This window comes from Catharus ustulatus, chromosome 12, assembly GCF_009819885.2.
Source record: "Catharus ustulatus isolate bCatUst1 chromosome 12, bCatUst1.pri.v2, whole genome shotgun sequence".
NCBI classification, from domain to species: domain Eukaryota; kingdom Metazoa; phylum Chordata; class Aves; order Passeriformes; family Turdidae; genus Catharus; species Catharus ustulatus.
Genome location: NC_046232.1, coordinates 14,904,914 through 14,926,879, shown reverse-complemented (window position 1 = coordinate 14,926,879; position 21,966 = coordinate 14,904,914). Strand labels below are relative to the sequence as shown.

The following is a 21,966-nucleotide window of genomic DNA, read 5'->3' as shown; positions in this document are numbered from 1 at the left end:
TCAACTGTCTATCTCCTAGACCATTAGTGCCCTCATCTTGGTGCTGCTTTTTGAATTTGTTGAAAACTTCACGATGGCAGTTACAACCAGATGGCGAGATAACTCGTTTGATGTGTCAAAGTGCTCAGATGGCAGAGCAACAAAACATGGAACACTTCTCAGAAAAATAAAACAGGTGTGGGTTCAGGGAAAGAAGAACAAATTTGAGGAGTGTTTTCCTCTGTGCTGGACATTGAGGAGTGTTGGGGAAGGGTGGGAGTTTGCTGGGAAGGAGTCAGCAAAAAACTGGAAGCCCTGAGGTCCTTGTGTTGGGACTCTACCAAGCATGTTCAGGAGTCCCAGCTGATTCCAATCAAATAGATCATCAACACCAAATAATCTATTTTTTGTCTGTATTATTCACTGCTGTTCATTTAATTTAGTAATACAGCAAGAGTACCTTTTGGTGTTTTACTCCTCTGCCTCTTGAGGATGTATCAGATGCATATCACCTCTAAGATGTTGGGGTTTTTTTGGTAAAACGTCTCATCTCTTACAGCAATTGCACATATAATCCATATATAAACAGGGCCAATTAATGTAGTCTTATTAAAATTGTAAATAACTATAACACTGTCCTTACGTTTTCTTTTTCTCTCTCTTCATAAAGAGTGTTTCAGTAATTCATCAGTGGGCAGGGTAATTTCAACTTTAGCTGTCTCAGCTCTTGTGTGGAGGGAGCAAGACCGTAAACAGTCTGCTATCAAATAATTGTGTCCAAAGAAAAGAGATGGGGTTTTCCCCCTATTTTTATTAAACTCAAGCAAAATAGGTTGTGTAAAGGCAGGTGTCAAAAGGACTCTCCTTTAAATTCTCATTTACTTTAGTGAACACTGTGGGATATCATGACTATAGGCCCTTTTAGGCAGAAATTATCCAGAATTACAGGTTGTTTGGAATATTGGCAGAGCCATGTAGAAATCAAAATGCTTTTTATAAAGCTACAGTATGTCATCATTTTCTTGTGATAATACTAAGTAGTTTTTCATTTGTAAAGCAGTTACCCGTTTGTTACCCATGAAACATAATTTTTAAACCCATCGTTTTAAGATTCAGAAAACAGGAGCTATGTCAGAGTTCATAAACACTTGGTAATGATTTCCCAGTAAAGGAGAGGGAGGAGAAGAAATCCCCATGGGGAAATCCTTCTGAAATGGGTGTGCTTAGGCATGCAGGAGTTGTCCCATACCGATTTCATGGGAAGCAGGAGTCAGTTCTTTGGGGAATTGATACTTTGGTGTGGACAACCTTACTGATTGTGCAGGCTCTTTACATACAGAGCTAAAATATATATGACTTTTTAATGTTACTCGCTGCTTCTTGTAGCAATCTAAAAACTCCCACAGAATAAAACCAGACAAAAAACTGTGAGGAGGAATTTTATGATCTATGTTAGTTTTTCAGTGCTAGGCCAGTTTACTTTCTCCAGTTGCTAATACTTTCCAGGTCCTGAGCATCCAAGTGAGCTTTCCATACACACACCCTCATTCCTTAGTGGAGATGAGGAAAAACCTGCAGTGATTCACAGCATGTTCCTTGTCTACCCTGGCAATGTCAGCCATACCCACAGTCCTTGTTGGTTCAAAAGGATAGCAAACCCTCTGCCAAAATACACAAATCCAGTATTAAAAGCCAAGTTATCAGTGTCTCATAAACGAGTGAAACCACTGTGTTGTTGTTGTATGTGCCTTGGAAGGAGCTGTTCCTTGGAGATGGACACAAGATGGCAAATAGTTAATCATTGCTTTATCAAACAGTAACCATCTTGTAAATTGAGGTCCTGAAAATAACACTACAAAAATGCCAGAGGAAAGTTCCAGTCTGCTTGTTTGTGACTGCAAGGGTGGTTTTTACTGGTTAATGAATCCAAAGAGTGTTTGTACGCTCTTAACTGGGATTTAAGAGTTCAGGTAATTCCACTTTCAACTCCAGTAGTTTGGCATAAGAATGTAATTCAGAAATGTGTGACATGGCAATGAAGGAATTCATACACAGTCCTCCTACTTAAAGAGGATGATTTTTTTTCTGTTTTTCCTCTTTGGTCTATATCTAAATAAACATATTTGTAGTAAAACACAGGCCCTGTAGTGCCTTGCAAAATAGTCTCCCCATTTCTTGTCAGAAGAGACTTTTAGCTGTTAATCTTAAGAAAAAGCATTGTGTAAAACCAACATTGAGGTATTCAGGTGATGCAGTTCTTGTGTAGATGGAGTGAGATTTGTTGTGCAGTGCCTCACCTCCCAGTCCTGTATGTTCCCCAGCTAATTCACACAGTACAATTGATTTCCCAGCTGGTAACTAGTTTTGCCATTGTTACTTCTGTGCTTGTGATTGCACTTTGAGGTTGGCAGGGTGGCTCAGGCTGTGAGATTCCCAGATTATGGATGTTTTCCCAACAGGGAGAGTGCAGGGGCAGAGTGTCTCTCTGGTAGAACAGGAGGAGGCAGTTGGTGTGTTGTGCTTGGGTTCAGTGGTGTGAGTGTGTAGCCACAACCTTTCCTGGTGTGGTAACCAAATGATGGTGTGAGATACCCTGATAACTTTGATTTAGCTAATAAAATCTCCCACACAGCATTTAATAAACTATAGCCCAACCTTGACTTTTTCACCTTTTGACATTTGATTCACTTTAACTGCTCTTTCCAGGTGTGCTTTGGAGACCATCCCTCTGGATGAATCTACTGAGTAGATTTTGTCCCAGAGCAGGAAATAAGCCTGTGGAAAAGTGCAGGCAACCCAGAAGGGTTTGGCAAAGATGTCCTGATAGATTTGGGCTTCATCTGCTGGTCACCATCTGCCATCATCTACCTTTGCTCCTGTTAAAACACCTTGGTATAAGGGAGTCCACAAAGAGTTGGATGAGGTCTGTCTGAGAGAGGTTGTGTTGATGGATGCAAAGGACTTAAGGTCAGCTTAGTTGTTTGGGATAGGGTGATGGACAGCAGATCAGCAGCTTTGGGGATAAACCAAATAGCAGGACAGCAGCAAATACAGCTCAGCAGTGCAGTTATTCTTAGGTGGTGCCAGCTGCCCACGTGTGTCTATAAATAGCCCTATCCATAAAGTGGCCATTGTCCTGTGTGTGCTTGTGGGACCACATGGGACTGCTGCAGGAAGCAACACATGCTTCCCACATGGCCAGCAAGGGAGAGGATGGTTTCCATCCCCCTTGGTGGAGGTGTTGCAGTGCCCCTTTGGGTGTTGGGACTGCTCTCAGCCATGCTGGCCCTTGCACCTGGTGACTCCTTCTTTTTCTTCCCTCTTCCAGGAGCTGAGTGTTGTGACCTGCCCTACTTTTCCCTGCTCGCTGTGGGAACGACCTGAGGAACATCTTGGAGCCACCTGTACTGCTTCATGCAGTTAAAGTAAGGTTAAATGTTTTGGCAGCTCTTTCAGGTAGACGCCAGGATTGAGATGGGTTTGGGAGAATGGGTTTGCTCATTGTCAAGCCATTTGTCAAACTTAGCCTTGACAGGAGGAGAGGATGTTGATATCAAAGCAATTATAATGATATAAACAAATTCAACAAGTTACTTTGCCATAAAATACAATCTCTTCGTGGTGGAGGTAGAAAAAGTCTGTGCTGTTGCCTCCTGTATGCCATGGTATAAAACAACACTTAACACTTAAAACAGCAGCTGTTTTTCACTAATATTTTAAGATCCAGCTTTCATGTGCCTGGGGCATATCCAGCCCCAGGATTTCCATGGGAGCAGGGATCAGAGCTGAGGTGCCTCCCGGTCGGCACAGCCGCTGTCGGTCTGTCTGCCCCGGAGCACTCGTGTTGTTGAGGCTTCTGGGTTTGTTGTTCAGCTAACACCAGCTTCTTGGTGTGGTGAACCAGATCACAGGGTGGATCTGACCTGAAAGCCAGTATATGGTTATTGCAATACTGACAGGAGGTGTTTTGACTCATGGAGTTACACCCTTTCTCTCCAAAAAGACTTGAACGTGTAAGAACTGTTAGCCTGAAGCAAAGCAACTGCCAGAGTCTTGCCTGGAAATGGGTGCTTGCCATGTGTGAGCTCTGTCAAGGGAGGGAGGGAGTAAAGCCATGGCAGGCTGCCTCTTTTCTCCTCACACTGTCCCTAACCTGTTTACCTTCTGCAGTGCCTCCTATTTTCCATGGTCTTGCCTACAAGATCAGTGCTTTAACGAGACTAGTCCAAATCTTTTGGTGTTACTGAGCTGTGGCGACAGCTGGGTGGATTAATCATAAACTGTTGTTACTTGCAGAGAGACAAGTATGTGTTGTAATTATTTGGGTTTTCCTTTTTTCAGTGGGGTTCTGCAGTGGAATTGTACCTATTTTCAGACCTTGAGAAAGAAATTAAGTCCTTGGCATGATTATGAATGGAACCTGCTTTATCAGGAGTGAGTAAGTGGCTTGCTGAGAGCTGGCCTCCAGGTTCATCATGTTTAAAGGAGGAATGCACGACACCAGCTGCAGAGAAGCAATTTGTAGCTTGATTTGTCATAGTATTTCTTAACTTTCTGCTAATTTAGGGAGTGTGGTGAGTTGCAGCAAGCAGTGCTCACTGCTGAGGAAGATTCCAGGCCCTTTTAGGGGGTGACCAAGGGGATGACTTTTTGCACTCAACCACAGCCATGAAATCTCTGGGGAGGCCCAGAACAGGCAGCAAGAGCTGCTCACCTGAAGTCCTGCCTGGGAACCAGCCTCTGCCTCATGTCTGATTTCTGGGTGTGCCTCCTCTGAAGGATCTGGGAAAGAAAGCAAGGCTAATTTGGAGTTCAGGAGCAGCATTCTCATACCCTTTCCTTTTTCTACCTGCTGGTCTAGGATTTCCATAATTGTTCTTATAATGACAATCTTTTCATTTCATTCATAAAGTGGTTACTGCTTAATGAACTTCATGTTAATGAGCTCTGTAACATTTAAAATAGCTGCCTAACTTGAAAAAAAAAAAGAAAAAAAGCCATCAGCAATGAAGGGACGGATTTCCACTCCCCAAGCTTAATCCTGTGTTATAACATAATTGTGGAGAATTGCCTGGCTGGGAACAGCTGCACAGCGTGGGCTCTCACTTCTGCAGAGCTCCTTGTCCCTGAGCTGGGGTAATAAATGATTTACTGGCGAGGCTGGGACCTTTGGGCACTTAACCCATTCATTTCCTGAGGGACCAGCCTGAAGGGTCACTTTGTAAAGGCACTAGAAAGGAACAGTTTTTAGGTGTATAAAAAGTGTGGGGTTTTGCATATGAGCGGGCTGCAGAAAGGCTCAGGTGCAGGAGGTGGGGTGGTGGAACTGGGTACAAACTGTGCTTACTTTAGATTTTCATTATTTGATGCTTTAATTTATTTTAAAATGGGGCTTGAATGAATGTTCTCTCTTTTCTGGGCTAGGGATGTAGTATTTTCTGTTGCTTGGGGTTTTGCTTCCCGTGGGATAGTCCCAGTGCAATACAATGTCCTGGGAACAGAGCTCTCATTTTCCTTGCAAGTCACCAAGTGACTCCATCATTGCAGTTGCTGAGTGAATGATGTGCATTTTTTGAGCCTGCTGTGCCTCAGAAAGGATGTTTCAGCAAAATGAACATGTTCTCTCACTGCCTAAAGTATATGTTTAGAGAAGAGCATTTTCCCATAGTTTTGTGACTTGAAAGAAGAGGAGCAATTATGAAGAAACAATTTGTAATTTTGCAGTGTCAGATGTGGTCATGCTGTGCCACAGGGAGTGAGGTTAGCACAGGTACTCCTGTAGGAAACCTGAAGTTTCTGATGAAATTTTCTTCTTCTGGAGTAAAGTGTCTGCCAGGCTTTTCCTGAGTAAGTCTGCGGTGCCTGGGGCCACAGTGGCAGCATTTGCAAAAGGGAGCCTGAAGGGGAAAGTGAGTCTGATATATTCTTCAGAGAAGAAAAGCACATTAAAATGTCGGGCACTGAAGCTTCTTAGACCAAAATGCAAGTGGAAACATGTCTTGCACCTTGGTCTTGATGCCATTTTTTTCCAGCTTGACTTGTGGCTAGAACTCTCTGCTGTGGAGAGTTAAGGTTGGTGCATGCCTTTATTAAAATATGCATTGGGTTTACCTGGTTTGTAAATGCTAGGAAATATTTAATATTTGTCAGCATTAATGTGTGTGGGATGTTTTGGGCATCATGGATTGTTTCCTACTGCAAGCCTGTGTTTTTGAGAATGCAGTACAAGTGCTGTGGTTTGGGAAGCACAGAGAGAAGCAGGGCCTTACTGCTCAGCTCTAGGGCTTGGGACGTTGTTTCTTTTACTGAAACCATCATTGCTCAGCATAGTTCCTAAAACAACACAGCCTTGAGAGTCAGAGAATAGTGAAGTGGAGAAGGTTTTGGGACATGAGCTGTAGTCAAGAAGTGGAGGAATCAGTAGAGGCTTTGCTGTCTCCCACTGCATATGTAAGGCTGTAGGCATCTCCTTTCTGTTGACAGCTCTTCACTGTGTTTATCCTTTATGCACTGGGGTAAAATATTCCTCAAAGCCTGTTCTTGCCACCCTCAATTCTTCACCTCATCCCATATAATGCATCTCTGTTTTCAAAGATAACCAGTAACTTGCATGATGCTTCAGTGGCCCAGTTTGATACTTGGGGATTTTCATTAAGTTCCTAGTTCAGGAAGTTCCCAGAGTCAAGATTCACCCTTAAAAAGCTGGTTGTCATTGAGAGCTTCCCCTCAGTTTACTGCCAAAATATGTATTCAAACAACAAAACACATAGGAAGGTATAAACTGGATTTTGCTCATTTGAGGAGGCAGCTAGAATGTCTGCTAGGGATTTCTGGAAGTTAATATTTGAGCCTGAGATAAAAGTCTCATGCATACGTGAAACAGCTGCCCCAGAACCTGTTGGAGGACTTAATTTGAGTATAAACATGTGTGTGCTTTTGCGTACATGCTGCTCTTTAATTCAAGTCGACTGTTGGGTCTTAACTTTATTAGGATGTAGCTACTTGAACTGAAGATGTGGTCTGTGATTTTTATTTTATTATAGAAGCATGATGTCTCCTTATGAAACGTCGTTTGGATTTTACAAATCGGTATCTTAAGTACAGTTTGCCTTTAGTAATATGTTAGAGGAAAAAATGTACAAGTGAGGGCAGGGTAATATCGGATTACAAGTGAATTACAAGTGAATTGCTTGACAGTATGTGTGTACTGTAAAATGGGAAATTAATCACCCTGTGTTGATGACCCATGGACATTTACAAAAGGCTGGTCTTTCTGTAGCACAAATAGATTCCGGAAACAGGAAAGAGGCTTATGACAAGAGGATGAGATCAGTTTGTATAATTAGAGCTGGCTAATAATCCTTTTTTACTCTCTGTTTTTCCAACTTTTGCAGTATCTTTCTTTATTTGAAATTAGGCATATGAACAGTAAAGAGATAGCTGTTGTGATTTGAGTTTTATAGGTTTGTTTTTTGTACCTACTAATGGGTGAAGGGATGGAGCAGGGAAGCAGATTTGAGAGGGATCTGTCTTCTCCTACATGGGGAAAGTGCTGCTTTTGTTAACCCTAGGCTGCTTCATGTCTTCCCAGCCTTTGGGCAGGAATTAAGTAATCCAGGTGACAATTTTTTTGATAATTTTGAGATTGGAATTGTCCAAAAGAAGCAACTTAATGTTGAGACTAAGGGTATTTGGCTAGGTGTGAGTCTCTGGAGCAAGACAGGGCTGGCAAAGCTGAGTTAGGGACTTACTGTAGCATGGATAAGGCTTGAGCTTATTTTTTAAATATGTAAGTGTACCTGCTTTTCTGTATCTTAGCTTTGTGTTACGCTTCATTGTTTTGGGAAGGTAATGGGAAAGGTTTGGGTGAGGCCAGGGAGTGGGTGCAGCCCTGGGCAGCCCAGCTCCCAGCCCAGGAACAGTGTGGTGCCAGTTCCTGCTGCCAGGAAGCTGAGCTACATTAAGCAAAGCGAGTTAATCTATATCCAGGGCATTTTATTAAATCATCAGTCAATTAAATCAGTGACGCTCTGTTAGCTTGTGTTGCAGTGAGGCTCCAGCCCCTCTGCAAGTGGCTCAGCTCTCCAACTCCCCCCCTGCTGCTTGGTGGGCTCTTGTACATGCACTGCTGTGGTTTCCAACACTGTAAAGAAAAAATCCAACAGATTTAGGCAGATTTTGCAATTAAATATGTTCCTTAAATTATTTTTTTCTGAAGGGAGAAGGTTGTTGTGAAGTTTCTTTTCTTTCTGTGAAAGGAATCTGTGTGTGTCTGGTTTTCCTGGGGATGGCTTGCTGACTTACCTCTGTTCTTTTGGAGGAGAGTGATGGTAGATCCAGAACAACACAAAACATCTTTAAACCTTTTCATTCCTCCCTCTTACCCAAGCAACTCCTGTTTTGTCTGTAGCTGAGTGGCAGCATATGTTTTTGTTTGCAGACAGGACACAGCTGGCAAGCAGTATCACCTGTGGAAATGCTGCATGAGGGATGTATTTTTATTCCTAAACAATCCATTTAGTGAGAAAACATCATGTTCAGTGAGTTACATAATCTCAGATGATTATACACAAATATCTGGAGGTTTTGTGGTTCTAGGCTCAGCTGTGATTCCAAACACAAAGCTGCAATATGCTGGTAACTTGTTTGCTGCTACGTGTTCGAGATGTGGTTTCTTGTTTCCTCACCTCCTCTCCTTTCTAGGGTCAATGACTTTTGCTGGTGGTATCACTTCCCTGTGTATCTGCTAAATAAATTTGGGATGGGTTACTTCTCCTAATGCCTCCAGCCTCCCTTTTCTGACCAGCTATACAAAATCATACATTATTGGGGCTACAGAGACAGTTGTTCTGCATTTGCTATTATGGTGCTTGTCTTGGGGTTTATTTTAGTCACTGCAATTGCAGCTACTCTATTTATACAAATTTCTCCATGCACATTCTTGAAGAACTGGGCTATGGGTTTATTTTTCCTGACAAAGCTGTGTGTAGTTTTTGTCCTGGTTTTTTTCACATGGGTTTGAAGGACAGGGCAGTAGTACACTGATTACACTGATTAGAAAGCTCATTCATTTTATGAATGGTGAGTTCTGGTGTTCATTCAGTGTTGAATGAAACTTGTGGAACAGAATGTGTGAACAAACCCATGTCTTGCCTAACACCACAAGGTGAGAGTAACTTGTTGCAGGTCTCAACTTTGCAGGAATATGCCTAGGAAAAAGACCACACAAGAAAATATGAGTAATAAAACCAACATCTAGTCGTTATTTCTTTCCATTTTCACTGTTTTTGCTACAGGTGAAAAATTTAAAAAAACCAAAAAAAACAACCCAAACTAAACCAAGAAAAGCCTTTTTTCAAATTGTTGTGTTATAACAAAAAAATGATGGGTAATACAACACAATAAAGGTCATATACCACTCAGAAGAAAAGGGGAATATTCCAGCTTAGCAATTCCCCTGACACTAGGGGAGAACAATAAACTTGTGAAAGACATTGCTATTTTAGTTCTTTGCATGAAATCATGGCTCCAGCAGGAATTCCTCTGTATATGGGCAGTTGGTCTCCTCTCTGCTCCCCTCACTTAACCACTTCCCCATCTTTATTTATCTTGTGTAGTTTAGAGCAGCAGCTCTGTAGGGCCTGAAACCCAATCCTCTTGATATTTCCAAGTATTTCATAAATTAACATTTTGTACAACAAGAAGTGTGGAGAGTGTCCTTGAGGACACTGTGCTTTGTTGAATGAGAAGTGATGTGGTTTTGGAATCTTGGTTTTATTTTTGCATCATGGAAGTGATGCAGCTCAGCAAGGGAGGTCAATGTGTGCTCCCAGGATTTCTTTAAATTCTTTTACATCTTCTGGGCTATAAAGAGTTGCCTATAAGGCAGGTTGCCCCACTGTGGGTTATTGGTGTCCTCTGTTGAAAGAAATATATAGAAGAAATTCTATTTGTCTTGCCCTCTTGCAGATAATTAGCATCAATAGAGCTTTCCTAATTTCTGTAGGATAAATATAGTTTAGACTACCTGATGAAGTGTTACTCCAGAGCCTCGAAATCAAAGTTTAGTCTCTTCAAACCAAAGATACAGGATAATTCTGTAAAAAGTAAATTCTGTTGCATCAAAAAAAAAAAAAAAAAAAAAAGTAAATCCTCCTTTGGCTTTCATCCCAGCCATGCTGTGATACTTACAGCTGGAAAGCCATCCTGCTTTCTCTGCATTTCTGTTTATCTACTGGAATGCTTTCCATGCCATCTGTAACCATCAGATTCTTCTTGTGTTTTTTGGCTGTTCTTTCTTGCCTGCAACCACAAGCTCTTTATGGGTAAAATTGGGTTAGGTTTTCTTTGGGGTTTGGTTGTTTCCTTTGGTACAGCTGAGCATGCATGGGTAAAGCTTTGCAAATAAGGATCAATGTTTCTAAAAATCAAATGTTAAAATGATAAATGAAAAGGTCAAGTGCTGAGATTCAGATAAAGTTCAGCAAAGCTTAAACTCGAGTATAAAAGTATATGTCTGACTGAAGTTTACTTAAAATACCTAAAAACTGAATTTGAAAATCTTGAAAAAACTCAAAGACCTACAATTGAAGTTTATTTAGTACATGAGGGAGAGGGGTAGGTAGGCTTTCCTGGCTGTACCACATGGATTAAATACCCTTCCTCCTCCTGGTTGTTGCAGTTCTGCTCAGTTGTTGGAGGCAAGAGTGGTTGTTTCTGGTTTTGTCTATCGTGTAACTCTTCTCACTGATAAAAAAAAAAAATGAATTCATTAATGAACAGCTCTTGAGAGTAGCACTGTGATTTCTTTCTGCCATACACTTCATACAGAGCCAGGCAGTGGGAGTGGATGCTGGGGAGCTCACAGAAGCTGGGCAGTGAAACCAGCATTTGCTGTAACCCCACTGCCAGAGAGAGCAGTCCTGAACAGGGTGCAGTGGGAAAATGGAAAAGGCATTTTGGCATTCCTGCCTGCATGTTGTTCAGAGTCCTTCAGCCCTTCAGATTGTGCGTGGGATGGGTTGGCCTGGAGGAGCATTGACCTCCCTGTCAGATCTGTCCTCACCATCCACACTTTGCCTGCAATGCCTAGAAGGAATAAGCCACCTAATTATGGCCAAATTAAGTGGTAGCTGGGAGCAGTGGATGAAGAGGGTTTATTGTTTTGGCACGAGGGGTTTGTATCCCTTCCTGCTGCCTGTGCTTAATTGTAAACTCTTCAGGGCAGAAACTTCGTTTGCATTGACATTTTTACAGCATATAACCAATGGGGCCCTAATTCTGGATGAGGTTTTGAGAACCACAGTAAAGCAAATAAATGACTTTTTTTCTTTTCTTTTCCTGACATATATTACCATACCCAAGAAAATGAAGAACAGTCATTTGTCCTCATCCATGAAATTTTGTGTGAAATAACAGAGAAGTTCTCTAAAAGAGACATTAATAAAGCTCACTGAATTAATTCTTCAGTGCTTAACAGAGCAGAAAGGTATCTGTCCCATTCTGAGAAGGCTCCAGTGGATTTCTATTTTACTGACATCTGCAGGTTTTTATAGTGTCTAAGGCCACTGTTGCTTTGAAGAGCTTGAACCTGGATTTTCATTTCATGTCCTACTTTCCAATTTGCGAATGCAAGAGATTTCACTGTGTTATCCTAAAGTGGAAAACCTAATATAATTCTAGAAACCTTGCAGTGTAATTGTCTGGAGGTACATGGAGCTTGTGATAAACCTCCCAGCAACTGAAATTCAAAAGATTTAGCTATTTGTGAGAAATACCATTAATGTTTTAAGTACAGGCAGCTGCCACTGGAACAAGAATCTGTGGGCTGCCATGAGGGTGCTAGGTGGGAGCTGGGCAAGGGAGGAGGGATTTATATTTATTTACCTGTTCTTGTTAGTTTGGCTTTCAGGGCAGTTCATGTGCAGTCCAGATTCTGATCTCACTGTAGGGCCAGTTATTTTCACTGCATTCTTCTGTATTGGGTACAGCAGTTCTTCCTGTCCAAAAGGATAGAAATGGCTTTCTGGGGCTCAGGGCAGGCATTGGCTTGAAGGATGTGCTCCTCTAAAAATAGGAGAAAACAAAGTTTAGCTGTTTAGCTTCCTTTCCTTTGTTTTTTCTTTTTTGTCCCCTCCTCATTTTTACACTTGAAGTAATCCAACTTACTGACTGTGGTAAGATCCCTATGTATCTGGGCTTGGTTATGACCAGTATGATCTGCCTTTTGTTTTTCCTCTTACTGGATTAAAGGTTTTTAAAGTTTTTCAGAGGCTGCTCAGTGCCTGTCCATTGGTTGAAGAAATTCACTTGTCTAGAGACCTAAATTTAGTCCTTTGCTGACGCAGGGTAGTCATTCAGGCTTATCTGTCACTCAGTTTTCCTCCTATGTTTTTGCCAAATAACTTCCTAACAAGATAAAATAAAATATCTTCCAAACCTGCCTGGCTCCTTGCAAACTAAGTTTGCATCCTTAGAAAAATTGGAATGACGTGTGCATTATGAACCAAGGAATCATTTTAAGTGACTAATGTAAGGGCCAACTAGTAAGATAAGAGGGGGGAAAATCTTCCTGTAGGAAGTATTCCCATGACTTTTTTGACAAGACCCAGCGTTCAGCCTATCACCTTATTTCACTGCTGCTACTGTGCACTTCTCTTACAAAAAAAAAACCAACAAAAAACAACCCAACAAAACTGTCATGAGTTTGAATTCACAGGGAATTAGTCTGTAGCAGTGAAAAATTCTGAAAATCCGTATGTAAGGTGAGCTTGAAAGCTTGGGGTTTTTTTTTTTTCAAGCATGGTTTGATTTCTGTAAGATACAATAAATGTTCTTGTCTAGATAATGTTTTTATGCTCCTGTTTAGGACACCCAGATTCAGAACAGGAGAGAGAGGCTCAGGTAGGTCATGAGGGAGATTGGCAGGGTTTGTGCATTTTTTGGTTTTGTTTCTTTTTTTCATTTTGAACCCTCAGTAGGACTGGAACTGCCAGGGGCAAATTGTAGGGCACAAGTGAAGATTGTTTGCAGAGCTGTTCTTGCAGCTCACCTGCCCAAATGGCAGCTAGTGCTGCTAATCCCCTCTTTTCCTGGATAAGTTTTTGTAAGAGCTGAAAATCCAGTGAAAACTATTGGGCATAACCAATTTGGGGGTGTTCTTGCTGTACGAAGGGGAACTTCAGGGTTGGAAATGGGTTTGAATTGGACTGGATTTAAAACTCTTGCAAAATACTTGTCCATCCACTGGCTGCCTCAGAGGACCTTTTGCAGAGGGGCTGTTTTGATGCACAAGCTTGGCAGGTCGCTCTGGTATTTTTAAAGCAACTGGCACAAAAACATTCTGTAAAATAAAGAGAGCGTGTGAGGGAGCAAGGCTAGCTGGAATCAGCTAAGAGAACTCAGGCTGTGGTTTAATTTCTGTCTCACTAAAGGCAAACTGTGGGATTTGGAAAGGAGCAAAGTATGAACAAGATCCTGCATTTTTTGTGTGAAAAGCAGAGTGGTATTTCATCTATTTTAAAAAGATCTTGAAGTATTTGCAGAGAATTACCAGTTATGCAGACATGAGTAACAACAGAAATTCCATTTTTAATTGTTTTGCATTCCTTCATCTTAGGATCCTGGATCTCTTAATACACACATTAAATGAAAACTTAGAGCTTTTGTTTAGAGAGAATATTTTCTGCTGGAGTGAAGGAACTAATGCAAGAGAAATTCTGGTTTGACTGACTCAAAGCTCAGTATAAGAAAATTTCAACAGGTTATAGAGAAATTCCAGGAACAAACCAGAAAGAGGGAAAGATTCTTGACTAAAATGGTAGGTTTTGATGATGAAAAATGGTAATGCAGAATCATGAGCATCATATATTCTGGAAGTTTTCCTTTAGAGCATTTTTGATCGTTTGTTTTCTGTGTAGATTTGAATTTTTTTAACAAATAATCTAGTGAAAGAGGTAAAAAAAATGACACCAGATTGCCTTGAGCAAGGTAGTAGTTGGATTTCTTGTGCAGCAGGGAGAACTAGAAATATTCATAAATTATTTTTCATGGAGAAGTGGGAGAATTGGTGGAAGGATTTCAATTAAGGATTGATAATTGTCATAAAAAGCAGATATGAAGTAAAGATTGCTAGGAGGAAAGATGAACCGAGATGGACATGAAGGGGAAGAAAAAAGTACTTATTGGAAAAAGGAATGTGTGAGTGCTAAAGCACCTTACAGAGAAGTACCTACAATATTATGAAAAATAGCTTAAACTTGCTTTTTCTTTTTTGTTTCAGTGTTCTGAGGTCATGAAACTTAATCCACAGCAAGCTCCGTTGTATGTGAGTACCAATTAAAACACTTTGTTTTCTCTCCTGCTGTTCACACAAAACACTTCCCATCAGCTTTTTGGAGATGCTGCTTCTTTTCTCATTGCTCCCTAAAGAGTTTATTTGTGTTAATTCATTACAAGTGCTCAGTGTAAAGCTCTCAGGTAAGTCCCAGGACTCCTCTGGTTTCCAGACTGCTTTAGGCAGGTTTTGAGGCATGCAATGCTGTCTCTGTGCAGGTATCCCCACTTTTATTTTTCCTCCCCAAAATGTGCTGGAGTGCGTGGCAGCGCTCTCGTTCTTCAAACAAGAAATTGCTTGTGTGGAAAACAGGGCATCCCAGCGTGCAGGGCTTGCCCACTGTGCTGACACTTTTGTGTTTGGAGTTTTAAACGTGGCAGGGAGGACGGGGAGGCAGCGAAGGGCTGGGCTGCAGCAGGGCTTGGTTTACGTCAGCCTCTCGTAACCTCCGTGGCTCCGTTAACAAGGAACAAGCTTCCCCTGGCTCTTGAATAGCAGCTTTGTTGGGAGCATGGGGACTGTCAAATGAGACCTGGATGTGTGGGGGTGTGTGAGCGTGGGTTCAATCTGTGCCAGAGCTGCCAGCCAGGTCTGGAGCTGTTTGCTTTCCACATTGCCTTGCCATGCTGGGAGCAGGCTGAGCTGCTGGAGCTCGTGGTCCTGCCCAGGACCTCGCCAGCCAGGGCACAGCTGGATGGGAGGATGGAAAATTTGAAGGGAAAATTGCTCACAAATGTGACTTTTAAGGGGAAGGAAGGAGAAACAATCAGGACTGGTGATAGACCTGTGTTTTGGAGAGTGTTGCATGTTGTGAATAATGGGTCATATTGACCTTTAATGCCATGGAGACTTTAAATTTTGCCTATCTTTGCCAACCAGCTAGAAGTTTGCATTGGAATTTATTCTCTACTCACTGTCCTAAGTCTGTGCTTGAAGCAAGATGAAAATACTGCAGTGTGACCTGATTTTTTGCATGTGGCTTTCCACATTAATTTCTTAAATTTTGAAACTAAATGTTGCCTGAATTTTGTTAAATCTCAAGTCTACTGAATGTACCTTGACTTTGAAGAAACTTCACTTGCACTTACGACCCATTAAGAGAGAATGGAACTTAGTGCAAATATATGATGAAATAACGACAATAGAAACACATGAATGGTGTAATCAGAACAAAATTATTCTTGTGTCATTTGAGCAATGTATGACTTTGCTAATCTGGAGGCTTTGTTTTCTCAGGCTTATCTACTGAATTAGTTTATTTTCTCACTGATTTGTGTGGATTTTTATTGAATATGTAATACTGAAGTGGTACACTTAGAAGTCCTCATCCCCATGTGATAGAGAACTGGGTTGAGGTCAAATGCACCCTGGTGTAAAATAATGATTATATGGCCCTTGGTATAGTGTTTCTTTGCAATGCAAATAAGTTCCATTATTAATTCATCAGTGACTCCCTTTTCTCTCCTCCTCCCCTAGCCAGGTGTATACACAAATCAGCTCCCTTTCAAAACAAACAAATTTTTTGGTAGTTTAAAGAAATTTGAAAGCTCGAGATTTAGTGTTTGCTCTCAGTATAAATGCTTTGTACATTTTAAGATCAGTTTTGTTTTCCACGTGTTGCTAATTGACATCTGAGTGTTGTTAGATGCCAGCAGAGCACAAAGAAAAGGGTATCTTCCTGGTATTTCTGTTTTTCTAAAGGGAGACACAGCAGTCTTGTGGCCTGGCCATAGGGAGGCAAATAACAAACCTCACCACATTCTTTCTTCAGAGTGATGGCACCTCCATTTTTCACATACAGGCTCCTAGATCTTGTTTTCAAATTACAGAGAACAGTATCCTCTTAATTCCTCCATAAGGAATTTTGTCTCTTGTCTTCCTTCAGGAAAATATGCTTCTCCCACACTTCACCTTTTGTTTTTGACACCTTTTCATCCTTTACACTCTTCCTCTTTTAAGCTAATATCTTAGATTAAGGATTATACAGTTTTGTTTGTTATTTTACTAAATCTGCCACGAGTTTCATCCGGAAAGATCTATTAGATAGTTGTTTTCATCAGCAGCATTACTGAGTTCCTTTTAGGAGGAGAAAGTAAAAAATGATGTCTCCAGTTCAGTTCCTAGAAGCCAATTAAAGAGCTAAAACATGTTTTATCCTAGCTGATAATTACTAGGTTGCCCAGGTTTCATAATTCATAATTAAGAAAAGGAGTTTGGGAACCTGAGCTGTCTGGTGTACTTGGGGCCGAAGTTTTTTGGGTGATGGAAAAGATGGTATTTCCACATATACACCAATAGAGGGATAGAGATCCTTGTATTACTCAAATGAGTGTGCATGAAAGGAAGGAAGACCACCTGCTGTATCCTTCTTGGTACTTTCTTTTGGCTGTGTGAACTTGCATTTACCTGTTCTGTAAAAATCATCTGCCCTGCCTCAGCAGAGCTTGCGACCACTGAGAGGTCACAGCCTGTAATGATGAGACTACTGCTCCTAGTAAGTGTGAAGATTAGGAAATAAGATGGAAAACACATCCTGTAATAATGACTGTTGTGTTTTTGTGATTCAGTATCTCCTTTAAGCCTTGCCTGATTGTTCTCTTGTTGATGAGGTTGCCAGGAACCGGAGCTGAGCGTTGCTGCAGGTTTGGGCTGGGACAGCTGCTCTGCAAACAGCTGGCTCCTGTCCCCCAGGAGCACTGGATGTGTCACCCAGGGCTGTTGTTAGCTCCACTGGGGAGCTCCCTGGCCCTGGTGCAGTCATGGGGCTGAGGAGCTGTGCCAGCACAGATAGGGCAGGGAAGTGTTCCCCAATTTAGCTCGGGTGCAATAGAGCGGTGCCGGTGCTCACGTGGGCTGGAGGACAAGCAGCTCCCTACCACTGTCAGCATGGAATTGCGTTTAGAAAGGGTGGTGGGACTGAATATTGTGGAATGAATCTGAAATAAAAATTTCAAACCCACTTCCTTAAGATGCATTGATTCCTTCAGCTGTATAAAAAAAAGTGCATGTGACCAGGCAGTCCTTAGGTTATCTGCCTCAGACTGCAGTTGGGAACATCTTTATTGATGCACAGACAGTGGATTAAATCCAAAACTAACTTTACTGAAATCCTTCTTGTATTTTGGTGCTGTCCTGTTGATATGGGAATTCTTATCAGGCACAGTGTAGTGGATGAAGGACCCTGTTTCAGACCTTATTTGTGGTCTGCCTGGGACTCTGTGCTCAAAGTCTCAAAGCTGAAGGACCAAGCTGTGCTATTTTGGTAGCAGGGCTGGGGTGGAACAGGAGGATGGGAGGTGAGAAGTCATGAACTTCAGTTGAGTTTGTTTGTTTTTAAGTGCTTGCAGTGACCTCAGTGATAGTCATCTTTTATAAAAGTTGTATCTCCCTACCACCAAAAGTCAAAATTTCAGCTTCACCATTGTAAGGGATTTCCTAGCTGTTGTCACTATTGTATTAGAATATCTAGATCATCTAGGAGTATGAAAAAAAAAGGATTAACAATGCTCTGAACAGTGGAAGTTTATTATTAGGTGACCTTTTTATTGTTGTGAATCATTCGCTGTTTGTTTATAGATGAAATTGTTTACATTAGTCACTTGGATTAAACTGCACTGTTGCTAACCTCCATAGGAGAGTGCTTTGCAAACGTGAAGTGTTGATTGTTTTAGAAACATTATCATTAATTGGGTGTCCAGCAGATTATTCAGCAGGAGATTTAATTACAAAAGGATCAAGGCTCACAAGCCGTGTCCGTATTTCTACCCCGACTTTAATAAATATGGAGTACACGTGAAAGAATAATCAAGGTTGTGTCTTCAGCTGTATAGAGTGTCCTGAAAATCCCCCTTCAAAAGTGATGTGCATGGCTTCTGATTTCAGCCTCTGCTGTGGGGTCTCTGCAGAATTATTGATCATTTTTGTAACCAGTCGCATCTCTTACATGTCTGAAATCAATGTTGGTTTGGGTTTTCGTTAGAAAAATGACCTGAGAGCAGTGTTTGGATATGAATGTTTTGGAAAAGCACTGGGGTGACATGCAGGCAATGTGTTGGGAAACATTAAGCTCATCTACTCTTGATTGCAACCAAGGTTACAACCTTAGATCTGCCTTCAAGACGGGAATGTTTTTTCACGGTGATAATGATCAGTGGGTGTGAAATGGAAAAGATTAGCAGCTAGAGAAGCATGATGTATTGCTGCAAACTTTTTTCCTTTTTCCTTTTAGATTAAAAGGAACAAACTTGTTTTAAATCACAGCACTCCTCCTCTGCATGGTTTGTCTAAGGTGTGCCCACGTTTTCTGGAGTGACAAACCCAAATGTGTCATAACTGGTGATTGCATGAGAGGCCAAACACTTAATTGATAAAAATGCTGCCATTGACTTTGGTCTTTAATCAGGTCTGTGGATGGAGTCTCTTGTCTAAACCACCACTTAGGAGCTGTGTAACCTGCAGAGTTTCTCAAGGAGACTTTTTGATAGAGATGAGAGCTCCCACCTTCAAGGCAAAATGTCATGCAGCTTAATGAAGTATTAACTTCAAAAGTCTCAGAAAGAATGCATTGACCCTCTCTTAATATAACCTGGGGTTTGGGTACAGTAGGTCCTCTTCTGTTAATGAATGAACTACTCCTGTAAATTTCCCAGTTTGTTCTGCTTTAATCTAAAATTGAAGAAAAGAATAATGCTTGTAATATTTTCCCCCCACTTACATATTCATATAGAATGATGCCCTAGTGAAGTGCACTGTGTATTCCTGAGAAAAACAATTGTAATACTCTCTGATGTTCATTGTTTTAATCCCCCACACACACCTTCTGAGTTAATATTAAAGAATTGAAGAAAAAGTTCACAATGCAGAGTTTTGAGGCTTGTGGCAGCAGTGTCTGTCCCAAGTGCTGTGGCTCCCTGTGTCCCTAAGTGCAGTGAGGTGTTGTACCTGAGTGTGCCTCACATCTGGCTTCTTACCCTGGCTGAAACCATCTCAGGTTGTGCACTATTGTGTGCTATATGATTAATGTTCTTCAGAAATCTCCACCAAGGGGACAAAAGGACAAAATACAACACCTTTATAGTTCTACAGTAAGATGTTGTCATGAGGTTGGCAGCTGTAGTTAAGTTACTTTTCTACTAAAGCAGAATTTGTTTGCTTAGTGGCATCTGTGGTGACAAAGGCCACTGAGATGCCTGAATATCTGAGGTCAGTCCAGCAGAAAAATGAGAACATACCACACATGCTTTTGATGTGGGAATTTCTCACCAAAGTCACTGTACAGAAGTCCTGTCTTTGTTTCTCTCAAGGTCCTTAGGCAGGAGGACAGCCAGCCTTGATGTTTAGTTCAGCTCTGTGGTGAGAGGATCTGATAAACCTCTTGTCTTTTATTTGTTGGGTATTTGATTTCTTCTTAATGACAAACTAGTTTTCTGCCCCACCTTCAAAATGTCTTTGAATAATGAATGAATGGAAGCCTCTGAGCACCTTTTACAAATAAAATGCTTGCATTGCTTGTGGAAGAACCTGCTGCTTGGTTGATTTTAGGGAAGTCAGCTGGGGTGCCTGGATAAACTGATTTTTTTTGAGGAGTATATTGCAGCTTGTCTGGCTCTGCTTTAATTCTCCAGGCAAAATACTTTCCTCACTAAACTGTGCTTGACCTCATCTTTTAAGTTTTTGTCACTCAGATCTTTGATTTAGATTCTTTTCATCCTCCACTTGCCAAACTCCAGTCTGCATCCTGCAAGAAGCCATCCCTTCTGTGGAAATGGGTGTCTGGCATCTGCCACCTGAGCTCAGCACCATCCCCTGGCAAGCTCCCTGCTGCCTCTGGGTTCTGTCATGCCTCATAGCAGACTTTTGCTCAGTCTGGTTATTATGAGGCTGATAGCTTGGCTTGCTCCTCTAGAGAGACATTCTCTAGCTCATGAGATCTGTGTGATGTTAGCATAGGGCTGTTGGTGAAATGGTCACTTCTGTGCATTGACTGAAGGAGCTTTGCCTGGAGCAGTCGGATGAGGCTGCCAGACCATCAGCAGCATCTTCCTCCAGGAGAAGCTGGTGTTAAATTGCAGCTCAGAGGCCTTTTCTCAACTCTTCTTCCATATTGTCTGAAACTAAAAATGCTGGATATGGGTTCAAAGCCCTCCTCTCCTCATTATCTATTTGAACTTTTCTTCTGTGATCCTGTTTTGTGGGTGTGAAAGTGCTGGTAAACAATAAACAGTCTGGCTTGAAGTCTGGAGCACTTCTCTGAAATTCTGCCCTTAACTCACCACTACTTTGCAGCACTATGTGTGAACTTTAATATGACTTGCAGAAGATGCCAGAGCTGGTACAGCTGGTAGGGGTGGGAAAGCAGAGACAATGATCTGCTTTTGGGGAGCTGTTAGATTGCTTCCTCCTGCTTTCTGAAACTGCAGAAGGAATCCTTGTATCATCACGCTAAGAGCTATATTAAAATTGAGTGAAATAATGTACATGTCTTGGGCTCTGCGTTTGGGATTCATTATTTCTTGTGGTAGCTGATGGGCTGGGAGTACCTGGACAGACACAAGAGATGGTGCCCCATTCCCAGCATCCCTGACAGTGCTGCCAGCTCTCCTGTCAGGAGGAATAAGCAATGGACATCTGCATTGGGGTTTGAGAGAATGAAAATATTCTACCACTCTTCCACTGTGAGATGTTTTCTTATGTTACCTTTAGAATGAACAAACACGTTTCCCATGTCATTCCCCAGGATGCATGCCCCTGTTGTATTTCCTGTAACAAAGTGCTGACAGTCATTTTGTTCAGTTAGAGGCAGTTCTGACAGCAAAGCTGATGTGAGAGCAGTGCTCATGAAGAAGCCAAAATTTCATACAGCCTCCCAAATCCCCTGCACTCTGCCTGCAGTGCTTCCCATTGCTTCCAAAGGCTGGGTTGGATCTGCTGTCCCTGCAAGTGCTGGTCCTGTGCCTGCCTCAGTAAAGCCATTCCATATTGTGCTGAATTGGAAATTAAAGAATTGTGGATCGCTGTAGCTCGATGCTGTGCAGTGCCATCAAGTGGCAGTTCTGTGGCAGGACACGTTCTCAGGGCTGCGTGTGTTTGTATGGATGTTTCAAAGTGTTTCTTTTTAACATTGCAAAAGTTTCGTTTGTCTGCAGTTGTGGTTGGGGGGTTACTTCGGTAAGGTAATGATTATAAAGGTTGCTGTTCTCTAATGGCGAAAATGCCACTTTAAGAAGTGCTTCAGTCATTGCAGTAGCTCTCAGTACTATAGCTATGAAAAATTTAAAGACTGGCGAGGATGTTTTGCAGCTGGCAGGAAAATGAGTGCTCTGGAGCACACTGATCTCTGTCTCTCTGAAGGTTTTGCTGTACTGTAGAGGATGCTGAAGTACCAGGAAAAAGCCATCCTTCAGCTCTCTTCTGCTTTAGGATCATGGTGTTCAAATATGGTGTTTTTTGAGGTTTTTTTTGTTTTAAGACATCTCAAGGCTATTTGTGAAAATACTCCAGTGGTAGAAGATTGCTTCTAATAATATGTCATCATATGTACTTTATCTTCCAGGAATTGTGACTCTCTCCATCTCTCTGGTGCCAAGAGAGTAGCTGCATTTCTCTTAGTCACTGCACACATTCAGACTGCCTGCTGTTGCTCCTAAGCACTG

The 21,966-nt window shown here is 41.7% G+C and overlaps 1 protein-coding gene across 12 annotated transcripts in view; it reads left to right on the top strand.

The window, feature by feature from the left end:
* The window catches only part of AKAP13 (A-kinase anchoring protein 13), a 203,298-nt gene that overhangs the window by 43,595 nt on the left and 137,737 nt on the right, over nucleotides 1-21,966 (top strand). For all 12 annotated transcript variants that reach the window (XM_033070336.1, XM_033070327.1, XM_033070333.1 and 9 more), the window contains exons 3-4: nucleotides 3,308-3,404; nucleotides 14,261-14,305. In XM_033070336.1, coding sequence (XP_032926227.1) covers nucleotides 14,273-14,305 — 33 coding nt within the window. In that variant the 5' untranslated portion in view covers nucleotides 3,308-3,404; nucleotides 14,261-14,272. The remainder of the gene's footprint in view (nucleotides 1-3,307; nucleotides 3,405-14,260; nucleotides 14,306-21,966) is intronic.